Source organism: Coregonus lavaretus, assembly GCF_964263955.1.
Source record: "Coregonus lavaretus genome assembly, chromosome: 3".
In the NCBI taxonomy this organism is placed as follows: domain Eukaryota; kingdom Metazoa; phylum Chordata; class Actinopteri; order Salmoniformes; family Salmonidae; genus Coregonus; species Coregonus lavaretus.
Genome location: NC_139990.1, coordinates 77261328 through 77282536, shown reverse-complemented (window position 1 = coordinate 77282536; position 21209 = coordinate 77261328). Strand labels below are relative to the sequence as shown.

The following is a 21209-nucleotide window of genomic DNA, read 5'->3' as shown; positions in this document are numbered from 1 at the left end:
AACAACAGCTGGTGCACAAAATCAAATACATTTGAGTCATTCAGCAGACGCTCTTATCCAGAGCGACTTACAGTTAGTGAGTGCATACATTATTTTATTTTTCATACTGGCACCCCGTGGGCATCGAACCCACAACCCTGGCGTTGCAAACGCCATGCTCTACCAACTGAGCTACATCCCTGCCGGCCATTCCCCTCCCCTACCCTGGACGACGCTGGGCCAATTGTGCGCCGCCCTGGCCTGGATTTGAACCAGTGCCACTCGGAGGTCACGAGTAACGACAGCATATATCACTCAGGACCCCTAGCCCCTACACCCTTCCCCCTGGGCACTCCTAGACCTGAAATATGGTAAATTGGATTCCAATTCTGGTGTATCTTTTCTCTATATTACTAGGCAAGTGTCATTGTGTTGAGGTTGTACGTTCCCCAGCAAGAAAAGCAAAAATTGTCACTCAAACAGAAAGGGGAACTAACAAAGAGTCACTGACAACAACCAAAACAGGTGGGGTTTTAGGAGGGGTTCTGAAAGACACTCATGGAAGTCTCAAGGTTTTGCTCGCCTGAGGTAGAGTATCTTATGATAAGCTGTAGACAACACTATTTAGAGTTTTCATCTATATTTTTAATAGCTGTCTATTTACCACCACAAACCAATGCTGGCATTAAGATTGCACTGAATGAGCTGTATAAGGCCATAAGTGAACAGGAAAACGCTCATCCAGAGGCAGCGCTCCTAGTGGCCAAGGACTTTAATGCAGGGAAACTTAAATCCGTTCGACCTAATTTCTACCAGCATGTTAAATGTGCAACCAGAGGGAAAAAAACTCTAGACCACCTTTACTCCACACACAGAGACGCATACAAAGCTCTCCCTCGCCCTCCATTTAGCAAATCTGGCCATAACTATATCCCCCTGATTCCTACTTATACGCAAAAACTAAAGCTGGAAGCACCAGTGACTCGGTTAATAAAAAAGTGGTCATATGACGCAGATGCTAAGCTACAGGACTGTTTTGCTAGCACAGACTGGAACATGTTCCGGGATTCTTCAGATAGCATTGAGGAGTACACCACATCAGTCACTGGCTTCATCAATAAGTGCATCGATGATGTCGTCCCCACAGTGACTGTACGTACATACCCCAACCAGAAGCCATGGATATCAGGCAACATCCGCACTGAGCTAAAGGGTAGAGCTGCCGCTTTCAAGGAGCGGGACTCTAACCCGGACGCTTATAAGAAATCCCGCTATGCCCTCCGACGAACCATCAAACAGGCAAAGAGTCAATACAGGACTAAGATTGAATCGTACTACACCGGCTCTGACGCTCGTCGGATGTGGCAGGGCTTGAAAACTATTACAGACTACAAAGGGAGTAGGGAAGCACAGCCGCGAGCTGCCCAGTGACACAAGACTTCCAGACGAGCTAAACCACTTCTATGCTCGCTTCGAGGCAAGCAACACTGAAGCATGCATGAGAGCACCAGCTGTTCCGGATGACTATGTGATCACGCTCTCCGTAGACGTTTAAGCAGGTCAACATTCACAAGGCCGCAGGGCCAGACGGATTACCAGGACGTGTACTCCGAGCATGTGCTGACCAACTGGCAAGTGTCTTCACTGACATTTTCAACATGTCCCTGACTGAGTCTGTAATACCAACATGTTTCAAGTAGACCACCATAGTCCCCGTGCCCAAGGACACTAAGATAACGTGCCTAAATGACTACCGACCCGTAGCACTCACGTCTGTAGCCATGAAGTGCTTTGAAAGGCTGGTCATGGCTCACATCAACACCATTATCCCAGAAACCCTAGACCCATTCCAATTTGCATACCACCCCAACAGATCCACAGATGATGTAATCTCTATTGCACTCCACACTGCCCTTTCCCACCTGGACAAGAGGAACACCTACGTGAGAATGCTATTCATTGACTACAGCTCAGCATTCAACACCATAGTGCCCTCATAGCTCATCACTAAGCTAAGGATCCTGGGACTAAACACCTCCCTCTGCAACTGGATCCTGGACTTCCTGACGGGCCGCCCCCAGGTGGTAAGGGTAGGTAACAACACATCTGCCACACTGATCCTCAACACGGGGGCCCCTCAGGGGTGCGTGCTCAGTCCCCTCCTGTATTCCCTGTTCACCCATGACTGCATGGCCAGGCACGACTCCAACACCATCATTAAGTTTGCCGACGACACAACAGTGGTAGGCCTGATCACCGACAACGATGAGACAGCCTATAGGGAGGAGGTCAGAGACCTGGCCGTGTGGTGCCAGGATAACAGCCTCTCCCTCAACGTGACCAAGACAAAGGAGATGATTGTAGACTACAGGGAAAAAAAGAGGACTGAGCACGCCCCCATTCTTATCAAAGGGGCTATAGTGGAACAGGTTGAGAGCTTCAAGTTCCTTGGTGTCCACATCACCAACGAACTATCATGGTCCAAACACACCAAGACAGTCGTGAAGAGGGCATGACAAAGCCTATTCCCCCTCAGGAGACTGAAAATATTTGGCATGGGTCCTCAGATCCTCAAAAAATTCTACAGCTGCACCATCAAGAGCATCCTGACTGGTTGCATCACCGCCTGGTATGGCAACTGCTTGGCCTCCGACCGCAAGGCACTACAGAGGGTAGTGCGTACGGCCCAGTACATCACTGGGGCCAAGCTTCCTGCCATCCAGGACCTCTATACCAGGCGGTGTCAGAGGAAGGCCCTCAAAATTGTCAAAGACTCCAGCCACCCTAGTCATAGACTGTTCTCTCTGCTACCGCACGGCAAGCGGTACCGGAGTGCCAAGTCTAGGTCCAAAATACTTCTCAACAGCTTCTACCCCCAAGCCATAAGACTCCTGAACAGCTAATCATGGCTAACCGGACTATTTGCACCGCCCCCCAACCACTACTTTTTACGCTGCTGCTACTCTGTTAATTATTTATGTATAGTCACTTTAACTCTACCCACATGTACATATTACTTCAACTACCTCAACTAGCCGGTGCCCCCGCACATTGACTCTGCACTGGTACCCCCCTGTATATATAGCCTACCTACTGTTATTTTATTTTACTTTGCTCTTTTTTTCTCAACACTTTTTTGTTGTTTTATTTTACTTTTTTATTTAAAATAAATGCACTGTTGGTTAAGGGCTGTAAGTAAGCATTTCACTGTAATGTCTGCACCTGTTGTATTCGGCGCATGTGGCCAATACAATTTGATTTGATTTGGTTTGATAAATGTGGAAGACACATCTCAGTTGACACATCTACGTCTTCTTCTTTGGTATTATGGCGGTCCGGATATAGCTGCACGCCGCCACCTACTGTATTGGCTGTGTATCAGCCTAATATTCTGTAGTATGAATTCATTACTTTGCGAGAAAATTACCCTGGACAGGTGTCTTTTATACAGGTAACAAGCTGAGATTAGGAACACTCCCTTTAAGAGTGTGCTCCTAATTTCAGCTCATTACCTGTATAAAAGACACCTGGGAGCCAGAAATCTTTCTTATTGAGAGGGGGTCAAATACTTATTTCCCTCATTAAAATGTAAATCAATTTATAACATTTTTGACATGCGTTTTTCTGGATTTTGTTGTTGTTATTCTGTCTCTCACTGTTCAAATAAACCTACCATTAAAATTATAGACTGAACATGAATTTGTCAGTGGGCAAACATATAAAATCAGCAGGGGATCAAATACTTTTTTCCCTCACTGTATATATATATATATTTGCGCCCATCTCAGTGAACTAATCCATTGTGGAGGCCTAGACTAAAAGACAATTTATGCTTGATTCGAAAATGGGGTTGGAGGCTCATATCGAGGGCGTGACGCAATTTCTAAGCCTCCAGAGGCATGCAGAGGCCAAACCGAGCTCTGTACTGCATAGCCATGGGCCTCCCAAATATTGTAACAATGCGGAGGGCTCTGTATAGCTCTGCATTGACATGATAGGCTTCTTATCAGTGCCTGACTTGGACTGAAATAGGTTCCGGTACTCATTTTGGGTGCTGAAACTGTTTATATTTAGGTGCAGGAGCTCCACAATACTTTTGAGCTAATATTCTATAAGAGGAACAGGAGCTCAAGCAGTAGAAATCTGAGGTGCCGGTACTCAGCTCCGGTGAGCTCCATCCCAAGTTAAACACTGCTTCTTATCCCTTAAATAGGCAAAAGCTGTGTCTGTCCCGAGCTCACTGGCGTGGGAAACTCTTAAGGGCATAGAATATTTTATACAATGTTGTAAATTCGCTAGCTCAAGCTTCCAGACCCAAGTTAATAGTTGATACAATGTTTCAAGTTCCTTGCAGACAGGCCATGTGTAGCCAATGTGATTTATAGAATATTTATTTTTATCAGGATATTTTCTACCTGCAGGCTGCAATGTTTTTATTTGTTGGCTTTATGTAGGCTATTTTTTCATAGTTGGCAATGGCAATAGAAGTACATTTTTAGGTTTGTATCATTTTTCATTTAGATTTGGATAGAATTTTGATTAACCACATGACAATGATTTTGAGATATGATGATTTCATTATAAATTAAATGAAACTCCTTCATGAAAATGTGCATGTGAAAACCATCACTGGCACGCAGGTCGGTAGAAATTGTAAGATAAATTGTCATTCCACATGAGAAAGGTTTCCTGACTCCTTGTGTAGCCTATTACCTGCAACTTCAGGAGAGTAACGGCAGAATCTGCGAAAGCCAGAATGAGCGAGAAGAGAATAGTTGGGTCAGGTTAAGTTTTTTTTCTGCTGGTTATCTAGATCTCTGGCGCCCTCTTGAGGCATCAAACCGTAAACTTAAAGTGTCAGACAAGTTCAGTTGATTTTATTAAAACACATTGGGTGTGTCTATATATGGCAAAATACACGTTTAAACATTTTAAGCAATCGATTGGTCGAAAGAACAGGAGACTTTCGGACAACTAAGATTTTTTTGAGTCGGGGACAGCCCTAAAACCAATAGAATAATCTTAAAATGAATTCTAAAACTCGCAGCCAGACATTAAAACCGGTGTAATGTGTGCTCTCCGTCTGGTCTTGGTGAGTACCCGTGCTGCAGCATTCTGTATGTTTTGCAGTTGACCAATGGCTTTCTTGGGTAGACCAGACAGGAGAGCATTACATTAGTCAAGCCTGTTTGTAATAAAAGCATGGATGAGTCTCTCTGTATCAGCCTGAGATAGAAACGTCCGCACCTTGGCAATGTTCCTCAGGTGGTAAAAAACTATTTTGGTCACATTCCTATTTTGGTCACCTGGGTTTTTTACCTGGTGTTTTATCTTTATTGACCGTGAATTAAAATGTGTGGCCAGATTCTCTCTCTGTACTTTGGCTCCAATAATATGTACCTCAGTCTTGTCTTGATTTAGCTGGAGGAAGTTGTGAGCCATCCAAGTATTTAAATCACGTACAGTCTAATAATTTATCTGTGGAGCTAAAATCCTCTGGTGACACAGAAATGTAAAGTTGTGTATCATCTGCGTAGCAGTGAAAATCAATGTTGTGCTTTCTGATAACGCTGCCAAAGGGGTAACATATATAAACGGAACAATACCGGACCCAAAATGGAACCTTGTGGAACGCCACATGTGATGTCTATTTTCTCTTTTCTCTTAGGAGTTATGTTCACCAAGGATGACAAAAGGGTGACAGAAAAACTCTTGACCGGTTAAATAGGTCCTAAACCAATGTAGAACTGGACCGGAGAGGCCAACCCACCTCTCCAAGAGTTAACAATAGCTTGCACTTCTTCAGATATGCAATTAAAAACTGTTTTGAAGAAGGTAGTGGGGATAGGATCGAGAAAGCAGGTAGAAGGCTTAATTTGTGATGTCACTTTCTTGAGCATGTCTGTGTCAACCAGGGAAAATAAATCCATAGTGCCTTTGCATGGTAGGCTAGGACACATATCATCAAACTTCTCACCAGGCCTTGCTTGACTGATACCCAGCCTAATGTTTGCTATCTTATCTCAGAAAAATATGCCGCAAACTCATCACATTTAGATATGGAGGAAAGTTCACATAGGTTTGCGGGGGTAGGATTTATCAGGCCATCAATGGTCGAGAAGAGCACATTATTAGTGATCAAGTTAGAAAAATGAGCCCGTCTGGCATTTCTAACTGCCTTGTTATATATGCCAAGTTGCTCTCTCAGAATATTATAATGGACCTGCAACTTTGACTTTCCACACTTCCGCTCTGCCTTTCTGCAATGTCTCTTTAATTGATTCGTTTCTTCACTTATCCAAGGGGCTCTCCATTTGGATGTGGCCTTTTTCAGCTTTACTGGAGCTATGGCATCAATGGTTGCCCTTAATTTGCTATTAAAGTGATCAACTAAATCATCACAAGAGGAAGGCAGAATAGGTGATGGAGTATTGTTCATACACTCTTAAATCTGTAGCAACTTCAGAGGTAAGATAGCGTTTCTTAATAATGCGTTCAGTATTACCCTATGCTACAGTGCCTTGCAAAATTATTCATCCCCCTTGGCCTTTTTCCTATTTTGTTGCATTACAACCTGTAATTTAAATGGATTTTTATTTGGATTTCATGTAATGGACATACACAAAATAGTCCAAATTGGTGAAGTGAAATGAAAAAATAACTTGTTTCAAAAAATTCTAAGAAATAAATAACGAAAGTGGTGCGTGCATATGTATTCACCCCCTTTGCTATGAAGCCCCTAAATAAGATCTGGTGCAACCAATTACCTTCAGAAGTCACATAATTAGTTAGATAAAGTCCACCTGTGTGCAATCTAAGTGTTGCATGATCTGTCACATGATCTCAGTATATATACACCTGTTCTGAAAGGCCCCAGAGTCTGCAACACAACTAAGCAAGGGGCACCACCAAGCAAGCGGCACCATGGAGACCAAGGAGCTCTCCAAACAGGTCAGGGACAAAGTTGTGGAGAAGTACAGATCAGGGTTGGTTATAAAAAAATATCCAAAACTTTGAACATCCCACGGAGCACCATTAAATCCATTATTAAAAAATTGAAAGAATATGGCACCACAACAAACCTGCCAAGAGAGGGCCGCCCACCAAAACTCACGGACCAGGCAAGGAGGGCATTAATCAGAGAGGCAACAAAGAGACCAAAGATAACCCTGAAGAAGCTGCAAAGCTCCACAGCAGAGATTGGAGTGTCTGTCCATAGGACCACTTTAAGCCGTACACTCCACAGAGCTGGGCTTTACGGAAGAGTGTCCAGAAAAAAGCCATTGCTTAAAGAAAAAAAATAAGGAAACACGTTTGGTGTTCGCCAAAAGGCATGTGGGAGACTCCCCAAACATATGGAAGAAGGTACTCTGGTCAGATGAGACTAAAATTGAACTTTTTGGCCATCAAGGAAAATGCTATGTCTGGCGCAAACCCAACACCTCTCATCACCTCGAGAACACCATCCCCACAGTGAAGCATGGTGGTGGCAGCATCATGCTGTGGGACTGGGAAACTGGTCAGAATTGAAGGAATGATGGATGGCGCTAAATACAGGGAAATTCTTGAGGGAAACCTGTTTCAGTCTTCCAGAGATTTGAGACTGGGACGGAGGTTCACCTTCCAGCAGGACAATGACCTTAAGCATACTGCTAAAGCAACACTCGAGTGGTTTAAGGGGAAACATTTAAATGTCTTGGAATGGCCTAGTCAAAGCCCAGACCTCAATCCAATTGAGAATCTGTGGTATGACTTAAAGATTGCTGTACACCAGCGGAACCCATCCAACTTGAAGGAGCTGGAGCAGTTTTTCCTTGAAGAATGGGCAAAAATCCCAGTGGCTAGATGTGCCAAGCTTATAGAGACATACCCCAAGAGACTTGCAGCTGTAATTGCTGCAAAAGGTGGCTCTACAAAGTATTGACTTTGGGGGGGGGGGGGGGGGGGTGAATAGTTATGCACTCAAGTTTTCTGTTTTTTTTGTCTTATTTCTTGTTTGTTTTACAAAAAAAAATATTTTGCATCTTCAAAGTGGTAGGCATGTTGTGTAAATCAAATGATACAAACCCCCAAAAAACTGGTGTGGTCCTCTGTAGCTCAGCTGGTAGAGCACGGCGCTTGTAACGCCAAGGTAGTGGGTTCGATCCCCGGGACCACCCATACACAAAAAAAATGTATGCACGCATAACTGTAAGTCGCTTTGGATAAAAGCATCTACTAAAATGGCATATTATTATAAATCAATTTTAATTCCAGGTTGTAAGGCAACAAAATAGGAAAAATGCCAAGGGTGGTGAATACTTTCGCAAGCCACTGTATCTAGTGTTTGTTTTTAGTACATCTCACTTATTTGTGCCCCTGGTCTGGAAACGGTCATATTTATAGAGCTATTTTCAACTTCCGTATCCAGAATGTTCTGGCTGCTCCCATTGGATATAGTCATTACTAAAGTGTACAATGCTGAAAGTAGGGCTTAGGTATTTAAAAGCTCTCGTATGGTGTTTGTCATTAGAGTTTTGGTGGGCACTGTGCTGGCCCAAAGGTTCCATGGTCACAATAAAGCTAGATTATGAATCAGAATGTCATGGCAATTTTCTACCACAATTAATTTGACCATGATAGGAGCTACTGCCTGACGTCTCTGGATCTGCAGATAGATACAGAGAGGATATTGGCTCAACACTCACCTTCCAATCAGTGTTGGCAACTCGATAGCATTGGAAATGACACCCTTCAAGTACTGAGCAAATGCCCCAAATTAATTAAATGGCCTTAATTTGCATTTGCGAATGTTGCTTTGATGGTTGTGATCAACAGTACAAATGTATGAGTGGTAATGAAATGAATTACAGCAGCAGTATTTTTTATGATCCAGCAGAGGGCAGTAATCTACCTTCAATAACTGAGCAGCCCAAATGAGCAGGGGCAGGGTGCAGGAGGTTTAGGCGTGAGATCCAAAGGCCTTGAATTCACACAAAATGTGCCTATAATCCAGGGTTTCCCAAACTCTGTCCTCGGGACCACAAGGGGTGTACGTTTTGGTGTTTGCCCTAGCACTACACAGCAGATTCTATTAATCATCAAGCTTTTATAATTTGACACGTGTAGTGTTAGGGCAAAAACCAAAACATGTACCCCTTGTGGTCCCGAGGACAGAGTTTGGGAAACGCTGCAGAATCCAAATGGAGCAGTTTGAGGGGCATTACTGTGTTAAGTCATTAAACCCACAGCCACATGTCTGAAACGTTTACATTTTTAGTCATTTAGCAGACGCTCTTATCCAGAGCGACTTACAGTTAGTGAGTGCATACATTATTTTTTTTATACTGGCCCCCTGTGGGAATCAAACCCACAACCCTGGCGTTACAAACGCCATGCTCTACCAACTGAGCTACATCCCTGCCGGCCATTCCCTCCCCTACCCTGGACAACTTGTGCACCGCCCCATGGGTCTCCCGGTCGCGGCCGGCTACGACAGAGCCTGGATTCGAACCAGGATCTCTAGTGGCACAGCTAGCACTGCGATGCAGTGCCTTAGACCACTGCGCCACTCGGGAGGTTTAACCTGCTGTGCTCTGGTCACTATACTATCAACCTAAAGTGCAACACATCCTCCTGTTTCCTAAAAAGAAATATGAACACAGAGCAGTTTACAAGCTACATGTCAAATATAACACCAGAATTGGATGACCTTCCCTTAGATATAAATCAACACAACAAAAAAACACTATAGATCTGGAGAAAAAGTTACTTGCCAAATATGAGAGGTCTATCTCTAAACCTGTTGGAAACACTTATGACATATGTATTAGCAGACAATGACAATGCCCCATTCTACACATATCTACCAGTGATATCAATGCTGTGACAATGCCCCATTCTACACATATCTACCAGTGATATCAATGCTGTGACAATGCTCCATTCTACACATATCTACCAGTGATATCAATGCTGTGACAATGCTCCATTCTACACATATCTACCAGTGATATCAATGCTGTGACAATGCCCCATTCTACACATATCTACCAGTGATATCAATGCTGTGACAATGTACCATTCTCCACATATCTACCAGTGATATCAATGCTGTGACAATGTACCATTCTCCACATATCTACCAATGATATCAATGCTGTGACAATGCATCTTGATATGGCCTATAGTGGTGACAGACTGTACTGTCAAACAAAGCTGAGAGTGAAAGACTATTTGAGATGCACACGTACATGAGTAAGTCTTTGTCAGAGCTAACAAGCCACAACTGAACGACGTATGTCATTTTTTTTCTAAACTCAGTGAAAAAAACTGTAGACTATTGTGTGCTTAACTTTCAGAAACATTAACACTGGGAAAAAATGGTTCTGAAAAATGTCAAGGTAGGAGATCCTTCATCACAGCCAGGGCTTCCCCCAGACTGACCACACGCTGGGTTTCTGGTGGACCCTCTGCCAAGCACTTTAGGCACTGTGATGAGTTCTGTGGCCACTCTTGGTGGGTCTTTTAGGTCCCAGTTGTTGTTGCTAGTCAACTTTCAGTGGAGACCCCCATGAGTGTCTTTCAGATCCCCTCCTAAAACCCCACCTGTTTCGGTTGTTGTCAGTGACTCTTTGTTAGTTCCCCTTTCTGTTTGAGTGACAATTTTTGCTTTTCTTGCTGGGGAACGTACAACCTCAACACAATGACACTTGCCTAGTAATATAGAGAAAAGATACACCAGAATTGGAATCCGATTTACCATATTTCAGGTCTAGGAGTGCCCAGGGGGAAGGGTGTAGGGGCTAGGGGTCTAGAGTGATATGCTGTCGTTACAGTCAGTGTCTCATTAGAACCCTCTCATGGGCTCCTCAATGTCTCATTAGAGCCCTCTCATTGGTCCTAGGTGGAATGCATGACATACACAACCAGGACCTTAGCAACCTTGTTGCATTCCGCTCAGGCACACCGAGAGTGACGACTGAGAGTGAGACAGACTATTGTTGACGTCATCACTCCTTATCAGTGAGACTGGATCAAATCAAATCAAATTTTATTTGCCACATGCACCGAATACAACAGGTGTAGACATTACCGTGAAATGCTTACTTACAGCCCTTAACCAACAATGCATTTATTTTTTTATAAAAAAGTAAAATAAAACAACAACAAAAAAGTGTTGAGAAAAAACGAGCAGAAGTAAAATAAAATAACAGTAGGGAGGCTATATATACAGGGGGGTACCGGTGCAGAGTCAATGTGCGGGGGCACCGGCTAGTTGAGGTAGTTGAAGTAATATGTACATGTGGGTAGAGTTAAAGTGACTATGCATAAATAATTAAGAGTAGCAGCAGCGTAAAAAAGAAGGGGGTGGGGGTGAGGTGGGGGGGCAGTGCAAATAGTCCGGGTAGCCATGATTAGCTGTTCAGGAGTCTTATGGCTTGGGGGTAGAAGCTGTTGAGAAGTATTTTGGACCTAGACTTGGCGCTCCGGTACTGCTTGCCGTGCGGTAGCAGAGAGAACAGTCTATGACTAGGGTGGCTGGAGTCTTTGACAATTTTGAGGGCCTTCCTCTGACACCGCCTGGTATAGAGGTTCTGGATGGCGGGAAGCTTGGCCCCAGTGATGTACTGGGCCGTACGCACTACCCTCTGTAGTGCCTTGCGGTCGGAGGCCGAGCAGTTGCCATACCAGGCGGTGATGCAACCAGTCAGGATGCTCTCGATGGTGCAGCTGTATAACTTTTTGAGGATCTGAGGACCCATGCCAAATCTTTTCAGTCTCCTGAGGGGGAATAGGCTTTGTCGTGCCCTCTTCACGACAGTCTTGGTGTGTTTAGACCATGGTAGTTTGTTGGTGATGTGGACACCAAGGAACTTGAAGCTCTCAACCTGTTCCACTACAGCCCCGTCGATAAGAATGGGGGCGTGCTCAGTCCTCTTTTTTTCCCTGTAGTCCACAATCATCTCCTTTGTCTTGGTCACGTTGAGGGAGAGGCTGTTATCCTGGCACCACACGGCCAGGTCTCTGACCTCCTCCCTATAGGCTGTCTCATCGTTGTCGGTGATCAGGCCTACCACTGTTGTGTCGTCGGCAAACTTAATGATGGTGTTGGAGTCGTGCCTGGCCATGCAGTCATGGGTGAACAGGGAGTACAGGAGGGGGCTGAGCACGCACCCCTGAGGGGCCCCCGTGTTGAGGATCAGCGTGGCAGATGTGTTGGGGAGACTGGAGACGTGAGAAACTCTGGGTTTTTATTAACATATCTATAGATCCTGAACCCAGCCACACCTCCCACTGGGGTAAAACAATAGAAATACACTGAAGCAGACCCCAGGTTTGGGCTCAGACAGGTATGGTTACTGTATTCTATTATTTTATCCTACTGACTGCTCCCCCTGGTGGCTGAGAGAGGAAGGAGCAGGCTGAATGTGTCCTTGAACAGATCCTTCTCTACTGTGGGGAAAACATGAAAACTAAAACCACAGATAGAACAATGAGCCAGATACTTCACCAGATGTATAAATGTGAAGTATCTGGTTGGCGTTTCCACTCACTACCAAATATGGTGACGAGAGGAAGCTCAGTGACCGGCAGTGGGAGAAGATGGAACGAAATGGATTTTGGCCGACATTCTGCCAATTTTATCATCAATGAAACATTTGATCTCCATACAGTTTTCTGTTTCCAAAACTAGAATCAATAACAAACAGGGTGGACTGCGTTTTTTAGACTTTAAATGAGTTCTTGTACACGTTCACTTCACAGAGTAGGCGTTCCGTAACGGAAATATGCAAATAAATGCTGGAACACGCCAATAGAATCTCACTAGCTCGTGCTTGGCTCTGCCCATCTCTTTGCTTGTTCTGTCCTAACTATGATTCATTTGCTCCCATTTTAAACGACAAGCTTTGGTCTTATCTTGAGTTACTTCAAAAAAAAAATGTTTGCTAAAACAGCTATTGCATGCATACTGCATCACACAAAATGGTTGTCATTCAAGGGATATGACTCAAAATGACAGCATCTGCTGATTTACCAGACTGGCTCCCTCATCAGCAGGGAATGAAATTAACACCAGCCACCAGCTGGTAGAGTTTGGCATTGGCTGGTAGAATGTCTATTCTTACCAGGCACATTGGCGGGTTGTCACTCAGTTCAATCCAAAGCCCACATGCAAAACATGTGCATGCGTTTTCTATGATTTATCTTCATTCTTTTCGTTAGAAAATGTGGGCATCCACCAGCCACCCTACTCATCAGTTACCATTTGTGATAACTACGTTTCTGTCTTGAACCTGTGTATGCTGTTTTTTCCCGTTATTTCCCCCTGTTATAGATAGGTAAAAAACCCTGCATGAGCTGTACAACCTCAAAGACCAATGGCTGTGTTACATTTGCTGATACCAGAAATTTGAGAGCAGCAATAGCGGTAAAATAATGAATTTTTCAAGGAATAGTTTTTTGGTAGAATTGAAGAAAGAAAAAAACAATAGTGTATTGATCATAGAGGTATTGATTTATAAGATCTCGTGTAGATAGGATGAGATGACGCGAGAGGAGCAGCGAGATGTGTGTTTAGGGGGGTTCCACACCACATGACCGCGCACTCATTCCCTTCTGCGTAGCGACGCTAGAGTGTGTTCCGGAGCTAGACTCGGCACACATTTTATTATCAAAAAACAAAAAACTAAAAAAATAAAACACAGGGGAAGAATATTTTTGTAAGAAAAAAAACTCGGTGAAGCAGGACTAACAAGTAACCCGTCGAAAATAGGACGAGAATTCGAAGAAGGCCATTTTGCTCCCTTGATAACATTATCGTTGAAGGCGTGGGTGATTTCATATTGATAGCTAGCTAACTGCTGCGGGAAAAAATAGACTTTTTAGATATAGCTAGCAGTTTATCGGAATTGTCGATATCGCATCTGTTGTTATTGTAACGTTAACTAGTCGTAGTTTAAGAATATTGTAACTACTAGCAACTTTAGTCCGAAATTATTTTCCCAGAAGGTAACGTTAGCCGGCCCGCATTGCTTTTTAGGCCTGATTGCGAGGTAACGTTAAACATTTTTTAGGAAATAACGAATCTTCGGCGTCACCAGAGACCATTTTGCAGACGTTAACCTGACAACGTAACGTTTTTTCCCCAACGTATTTTTTTAATTTTTTTAAACGTCGTCTGACAATACGCGCCAGCAGACATGAATCCGAGCGCGCCCAGTTACCCGATGGCCTCACTCTACGTCGGCGACCTGCACCAGGATATCACCGAGGCCATGCTGTACGAGAAGTTCAGCCCCGCCGGGCCTATCCTCTCCATTCGAGTCTGCAGGGACATGATCACTCGTCGATCCCTCGGATATGCCTACGTTAACTTCCAACAGCCAGCCGATGGTAAGAATTGATGTTTTAAAGAAATAATCGTATTTTATATTTTTTACGGATGTACCAATGAAAATATAACATGACGTGGCTCGCACGTTCACGTTGCACCAAAAATGGCAACCCGTGGGATGAATAACATTAGGTCTAGTATAGAATGACGCGCATCCAGTTGGACTTGGTTTCAGTTCAGCAAACTATGTAGGCCAACTAGTCATTGAGTGTCCTAATTAGCTGTAGCGTTAGGTTCAATGATTAATTGGAGTATCAGCTGCATCACTGCTACAATATGGTATTCTTCCCCCACATACAATGGAGCAGTTTCCTTCAACAGCATTCTAATGGTATGGCTCCCGATATGTTCCTAGCTGAGCGTGCCCTGGACACCATGAACTTCGACGTCATCAAGGGGAGACCTCTGCGCATCATGTGGTCTCAGCGCGACCCTTCCCTGAGGAAGAGTGGTGTGGGCAACATCTTCATCAAGAACTTGGACAAGTCCATTGACAACAAGGCCCTCTATGACACCTTCTCAGCCTTCGGCAACATCCTCTCCTGCAAGGTAGGCTGAGAGAGGTTCTGGCTGTGTGGCTGCCATATGCTATGTTGTTCAGCATGCCAAAACAATGCAGTAGTGTTGGTTGAAGTCTGTGTTGAATTGAGTCTGTTTGATATGCATGATGTTTTAAAAACCATTGCCTGTGCTCTTTGATGTCCTTTCTCCAAGGTGGTTTGTGATGAGAATGGCTCAAAGGGCTATGGCTTTGTGCACTTTGAGACCCAGGAGGCTGCTGAAAGAGCCATTGAGAAAATGAACGGCATGTTGCTCAATGACAGAAAAGTGTAAGTGTGATCAGTCCACCTTTATAAACTTGGACATAGTAAATAATAGATGGGTCCAACGTTAGTGCAGCAATAACTCAAACGTACAGAAATGTAACAGAGTTGTAAATGGGAACTGGTTTTCATTTAACTCCTGGTTCAAGAATGGTTAAATAATAGCAGAATTTGTTTTTGTGTGAGTTCTAACTTTAATCTTACTAACTCAGGTTTTTCTCAAGTCAACTAATATAGAACGGTTGCTCTGTATCCTTGTGCTCCTCTACTCACTGCCTTGTCAAAATCAATACTCTTCCCTGGGGTTTAGTCTAAATGGTGGTTAATGTAGACCTACAGTTATGTAGATGTAACAAACATGACCAAGCTCATGTTTCTCCCCCAGCCACTCTGTTTTTCCCCTCTCTACAGATCGGTCGCCTTTCTACACACTATTCAGCTAACAATATTATTTTAACATACAACAGGTTCGTCGGACGCTTCAAATCCCGCAAAGAGCGCGAGGCTGAGCTTGGAGCCAGAGCCAGAGAGTTCACCAATGTGTACATCAAGAACTTTGGAGAAGATATGGATGATGAGAAGCTGAGGGAGCTGTTTGGGAAATATGGTAAGTGTCTACCACGTTTTGTGTGTTACCCCCAGGGATGTATTCACTAGGACGCTACCAGGATGAAGCGGGGAGGGGCCTACCTCATTATGTCCAATAAGAAATGTTTTGTCAAATGTAATTAATGAGTCCAGCCCAGATGTGTTGATTGTTCCTCTTGTAGTAAATGTTGGTTCCATAGAATTAGAATTTGATGCCGTTTTGTGTTGGACTCTATTGTTCCAGGACCGGCCCTGAGCATCAGGGTGATGACGGACGACAGCGGGAAGTCCAGAGGGTTCGGCTTCGTCAGCTTTGAGAGGCATGAGGATGCTCAGAGGGTGAGTTGGGCCATACGTTTCCTTATCATCACTGTCTGGATGTTCAAAAGGGCTGAGTGTCCTGGAGAACAGGGTTTTTGACCTCAATCTGGATCCGTATATTCTCTCTTCAGGCTGTAGATGAGATGAATGGGAAGGATTTTAACGGCCGCCAGGTGTACGTGGGCCGCGCCCAGAAGAAAGGAGAGCGCCAGACGGAGTTGAAACGCAAGTTTGAACAGATGAAACAGGACCGCATGACCCGCTACCAGGGGGTCAACCTGTACGTCAAGAATCTGGACGATGGCCTTGACGATGAGCGTCTAAGGAAGGAGTTCTCTCCCTTCGGTACCATCACCAGTGCCAAGGTAACCTTCCTGAGTCAACATCACCCTCTGATTGAACATTACCTGGAGATGTCAGGAGAAACTTGGGGATTACAAATGTAGAATTGCATTGTTAACTTACAACTGTATTAGCACAGTGTGAAAATAAGCTCCACTATATCAGTTGTCTGGGAAGAGAGAGAACTGCGTCTACAGTAATGTGGTGTTAAGCTTATTGCCTGCTCTGCATAGCAGAGTGTCTACAGTAATGTGGTGTCTACACCCGCTGTCATTCAGGTTCAGATACCACTTTAAAAACCACTGTATCTAATGTACCTCTCTATAGGTGATGATGGAGGGTGGCCGCAGCAAGGGCTTCGGCTTCGTGTGCTTCTCCTCCCCCGAGGAGGCCACCAAGGCTGTGACGGAGATGAACGGGCGCATCGTGGCCACCAAGCCGCTGTACGTGGCGCTGGCTCAGAGGAAAGAGGAGCGCCAGGCTCACCTCACCAACCAGTACATGCAGAGGATGGCCACCGTCCGGCCCGTACCCAACCCAGTCCTCAACCCCTACCAGCCTGCCCCTCCCTCTGGGTACTTCATGGCTGCCATCCCCCAGACTCAGAACCGTGCTGCTTACTACTCCACCAACCAGCTGGCTCAGCTGAGACCAGGCCCACGCTGGGCCACCCAGGGTGTCAGACCACAGCGTAACTATCTACATAGTTGACATTTTAGAATTTAACTGCTATTTTGGTGTGTCCAAATCACTATTTAGTCAACAGTTCCACTGGAGACTAGAACCTAATTCTCCATCCAGGAAGTTGTTAGATTTTTAATGATCCCTTCTACTTCCAGACTTCCAGAACATGCCCAACGCCATGCGTCCGTCCGCCCCCAGACCCCAGACCTTTGGCGCCATGAGGCCCTCGTCATCTCAGGTGCCACGCATGATGGCCGGCCAGAGAATGGGTGAGTTTAGCTGGTGACCCAGCCCTGCACATAGCTTGGAGATTTTCACAACCACCTCTCATCTTGCTACCATTTACCTGATTATACTGTCTGTTAAAGGATTTTTAAGCCTTGAGACAATTCAGACATGGATTTTGTATGTGCCGTTCACAGGGTGAATGGGCAAGACAAAATATTTAAGTGCCTTTGAACAGGGTATGGTAGTAGGTGTCAGGCGCACCGGTTTGTGTCAAGAACTGCTACGCTGCTGTGTTTTTCCACGCTCAATAGTTTCCCATGTGTATCAAGAATGGTCCACCACCCAAAGGACATCCAGCCAACTTGACACAACTGTGGGAAGCATTGGAGTCAACATCCCTGTGGAACGCTCGACACCTTGTAGAGTCCATGACCCGACAAATTGAGGCTGTTCTGAGGTCAAAAGGGGGTGCAACTCTGTATTAGGGTGGTGTTCCTACTGTTTTGTACACTCAGTATGTCTTGAATATATGAATCTCTCTTGGATGTTGAGCGACTTCCTCCTCTCTCTCCTCAGCCACCCAGGCCCTGGGCCAGCGTCCTGCCGGTGCGGCGGCTGCAGCCCCAGTGAGGATGCCCCAGTACAAGTATGCAGCAGGTGTGAGGAACCCCCAGCAGCACATGGCCAGCCAGCCCCAGGTAATGCAGCAGCCTGCTGTCCACGTCCAGGGGCAGGAGCCTCTGACTGCCTCCATGCTGGCCGCTGCTCCTCCCCAGGAACAGAAGCAGATGTTGGGTGAGTCTAAAGTTCCTCTCTTCTCTTTTACTGGCCTTCCGATCTCCAGCTCCTTCAGTTAAAGGTGCTACACATTGAATTTATTAGAATTTGTGCGTTGTAATTTCAGAAAATGACCATAATATATCTGCAGTAATAATGGAATGATAGTTTTTCACTGTTACTTACCCAGCAGTGTTGTGATTGGCTGTGATATTGCCAATTGATTTCTCCCGCCATTTCCTGGTTGCTAAAATTCTAATAGTTAGCCTAATTTCAGTTTATGTGACAAAACAAGCATTATTGTGTAGAGCGTCATTCTACCGCTGTGAAATATATTTTCCATAACCAAACATATTGTATTTTCAGCTGTTTGAAGCTGGTGCACAAAATCATAAGTAAAAGACGCAAAAATTAAACGTTTATAACGGGAAGCATAGAAATAGCGCACACAGAACAGATCTACTGCTTCTTAGACTTGCTTTCAATGAGAATGACAGATCGATAACTCACATTTCTATATTAATTTTGACGGTTCGCCCAAAAAGTTGCATATTGCAGCTTTAAAATACGATCAACATTTAGGTGCTCTTTGTCAATGATGTTTTCAGTAGAAATGTCTGAACATATGAATTTCAGTGATTCTTATTTTTTGACTGAGACAAGACCCCCAACCTATTACATGCGTGAACACTGGATGAGGAATATCTGTTGGCCTATCTCCTGGCCCTAAATGGCTGGTGATCCTCTTTCTGTGTCTGGGTCTTTTCCTGATGGTGGATTCTCTTCCCCCACTCCCTCTGCAGGTGAGCGTCTGTTCCCCCTCATCCAGAACATGCACCCCAGCCTGGCTGGAAAGATCACTGGTATGCTGTTGGAGATAGACAACTCTGAGCTGCTCCACATGCTGGAGTCTCCCGAGTCTCTCCGATCCAAGGTGGATGAGGCTGTTGCTGTGCTGCAGGCCCACCAGGCCAAGGAGTCCGCCCAGAAGCCCACCAACCCTGCTGGAGTCCCCAGCTAAGAACTGGTAAGAACCGCTTAGAATGTAAATGTTGTATTATTTAAGCTGTTAAAATGTTACATCAATGTTAGTATGCTACTAATGTTCATGTGTTTTTGTTTCAGAGACGGAAATCCTTAACTTGCTTCACCGAAGAAAATTTTAGAAAAAATTTAAACATGGAAAAAAACGGAAAACTCTGAAAACATCGCAAAATGATAAAGTATTTCTTTACAAAAATGAATACACGATCTGCCAGGTCTAGAGAAGATGAAGCTAGTCCTTGTTATTAAAAGTACAAAAGTTGACAAAAAAAATTGCAAAGCTATCAAATAATTGAAAACGTTTGACAAATGTGACCATAACATTCCATTGTTCTATTTCCTCTTCCTGTCAGTACTCAGAATATCAGCTGTTCAGAGATAATAGATAGCTGACTACTTTGAAAAGTCATTTGGATTGAAAACTGCTTAATAAAGATATCAAACACTTAAAATGGCTGCCTTTTCCTTGAGATAGTGCATGGACATTCATCAAACCTCTTTGTAGATTGGTAGATAGCATTTACATTATAGTAAATCTACTGATAGGCAGAAGTATTAAGATTATGAGCAAAAGTGTTTTCCCACTTTAGTGCACTGTAGTAGTTAATTGAAACACTGAGTTGTACTTTGTGAAAATGGGTATTGCAGAGCACTAGCATGGAGTGGCAGGAGCTGAAGTCATCCACTAGGTGGCACTAGTTTACTGAAATAATGGCGCTGAATGTGGTGTACATCTCCAGTTTAGAGAGATCCCATCTCAGTTCACCAGTCGCTTTACAACCTCCCAAATATGGTCTCACGCTCTCCTCTTTAAACTAATGAGTGTATTCTTCAGAGATGACTAGCGATGACTAGTCAGCCAGTAATCTTACATCTGTGACCCTCACTCCAGTGCTTGTGTAGTAGACCAAGCCATGTGTTTAGTGATTAGAGGCATTCATAAAAGCTAGGACCGCCTTGCATAATTGACTACCAAGCCCCAGTGTAGCAGTGCGTTTTATTTTTTTTGACTACGATACGTGTAATTTCATTCTAAAGGGTGGCAGTAATTATGCCAATAAAGTTGCTGTTCGTAGGATGTGTAGTATTACCAAACCAAACAGGAGATTGAGAGTCACAACTGGCAGATACTGAACAGAGTTGGTTAGTTTCCAGAACTCCCAGTGAGCATCCAGAAAAAGCTGCTTTTTTTCTGGCTTTTCCTCAACCAGTCCAGACTGTCCAACTGAAGTCTGTCCTTGACCTCTCTTGGTTCTGTAATGGTTTATATTCTATCGTAGTGTCCTCTGTCTGTTTGCAGATTATTCAGCCAGTGCTACGCAGTATACCAGTCATACAGAATGGCTCTGTTCTCTAATATTAGCTAGTATACCAGTCATACAGAATGGCTCTGTTCTCTAATATTAGCTAGTATACCAGTCATACAGAATGGCTCTATTCTCTAATATTAGCTAGTATACCAGTCATACAGAATGGCTCTATTCTCTAATATTAGCTAGTATACGAGTCATACAGAATGGCTCTATTCTCTAATATTAGCTAGTATACCAGTCATACAGAAAGGCTCTATTTGCTAGTATACCAGTCATACAGAATAGCTCTATTCTCTAGTATTAGCTAGTATCCCAGTCATACAGAATGGCTCTATTCTCTAATATTAGCTAGTATACCAGTCATACAGAATGGCTCTATTCTCTAATATTAGCTAGTATACCAGTCATACAGAATGGCTCTATTCTCTAATATTAGCTAGTATACCAGTCATACAGAATGGCTCTATTCTCTAATATTAGCTAGTATACGAGTCATACAGAATGGCTCTATTCTCTAATATTAGCTAGTATACCAGTCATACAGAAAGGCTCTATTTGCTAGTATACCAGTCATACAGAATAGCTCTATTCTCTAGTATTAGCTAGTATCCCAGTCATACAGAATGGCTCTATTCTCTAATATTAGCTAGTATACGAGTCATACAGAATGGCTCTATTCTCTAATATTTGCTAGTATACCAGTCATACAGAATGGCTCTATTCTCTAGTATT

General features: G+C 44.0%; 1 protein-coding gene across 1 annotated transcript; it reads left to right on the top strand.

Moving 5' to 3' along the window:
- Window positions 1-13556: 13556 nt before the first annotated feature.
- LOC311123657 (polyadenylate-binding protein 1A-like) lies at window positions 13557-19616 on the top strand. Its single transcript, XM_084158205.1, is given in 11 exon segments — window positions 13557-14355; window positions 14712-14905; window positions 15071-15186; window positions 15648-15792; window positions 16015-16107; window positions 16221-16454; window positions 16759-17122; window positions 17271-17384; window positions 17920-18138; window positions 18924-19147; window positions 19246-19616. Coding segments are annotated over 10 exon segments (1890 nt in total). The 5' UTR covers window positions 13557-14162; the 3' UTR covers window positions 19142-19147; window positions 19246-19616.
- The last annotated feature ends 1593 nt before the right edge of the window (window positions 19617-21209 follow it).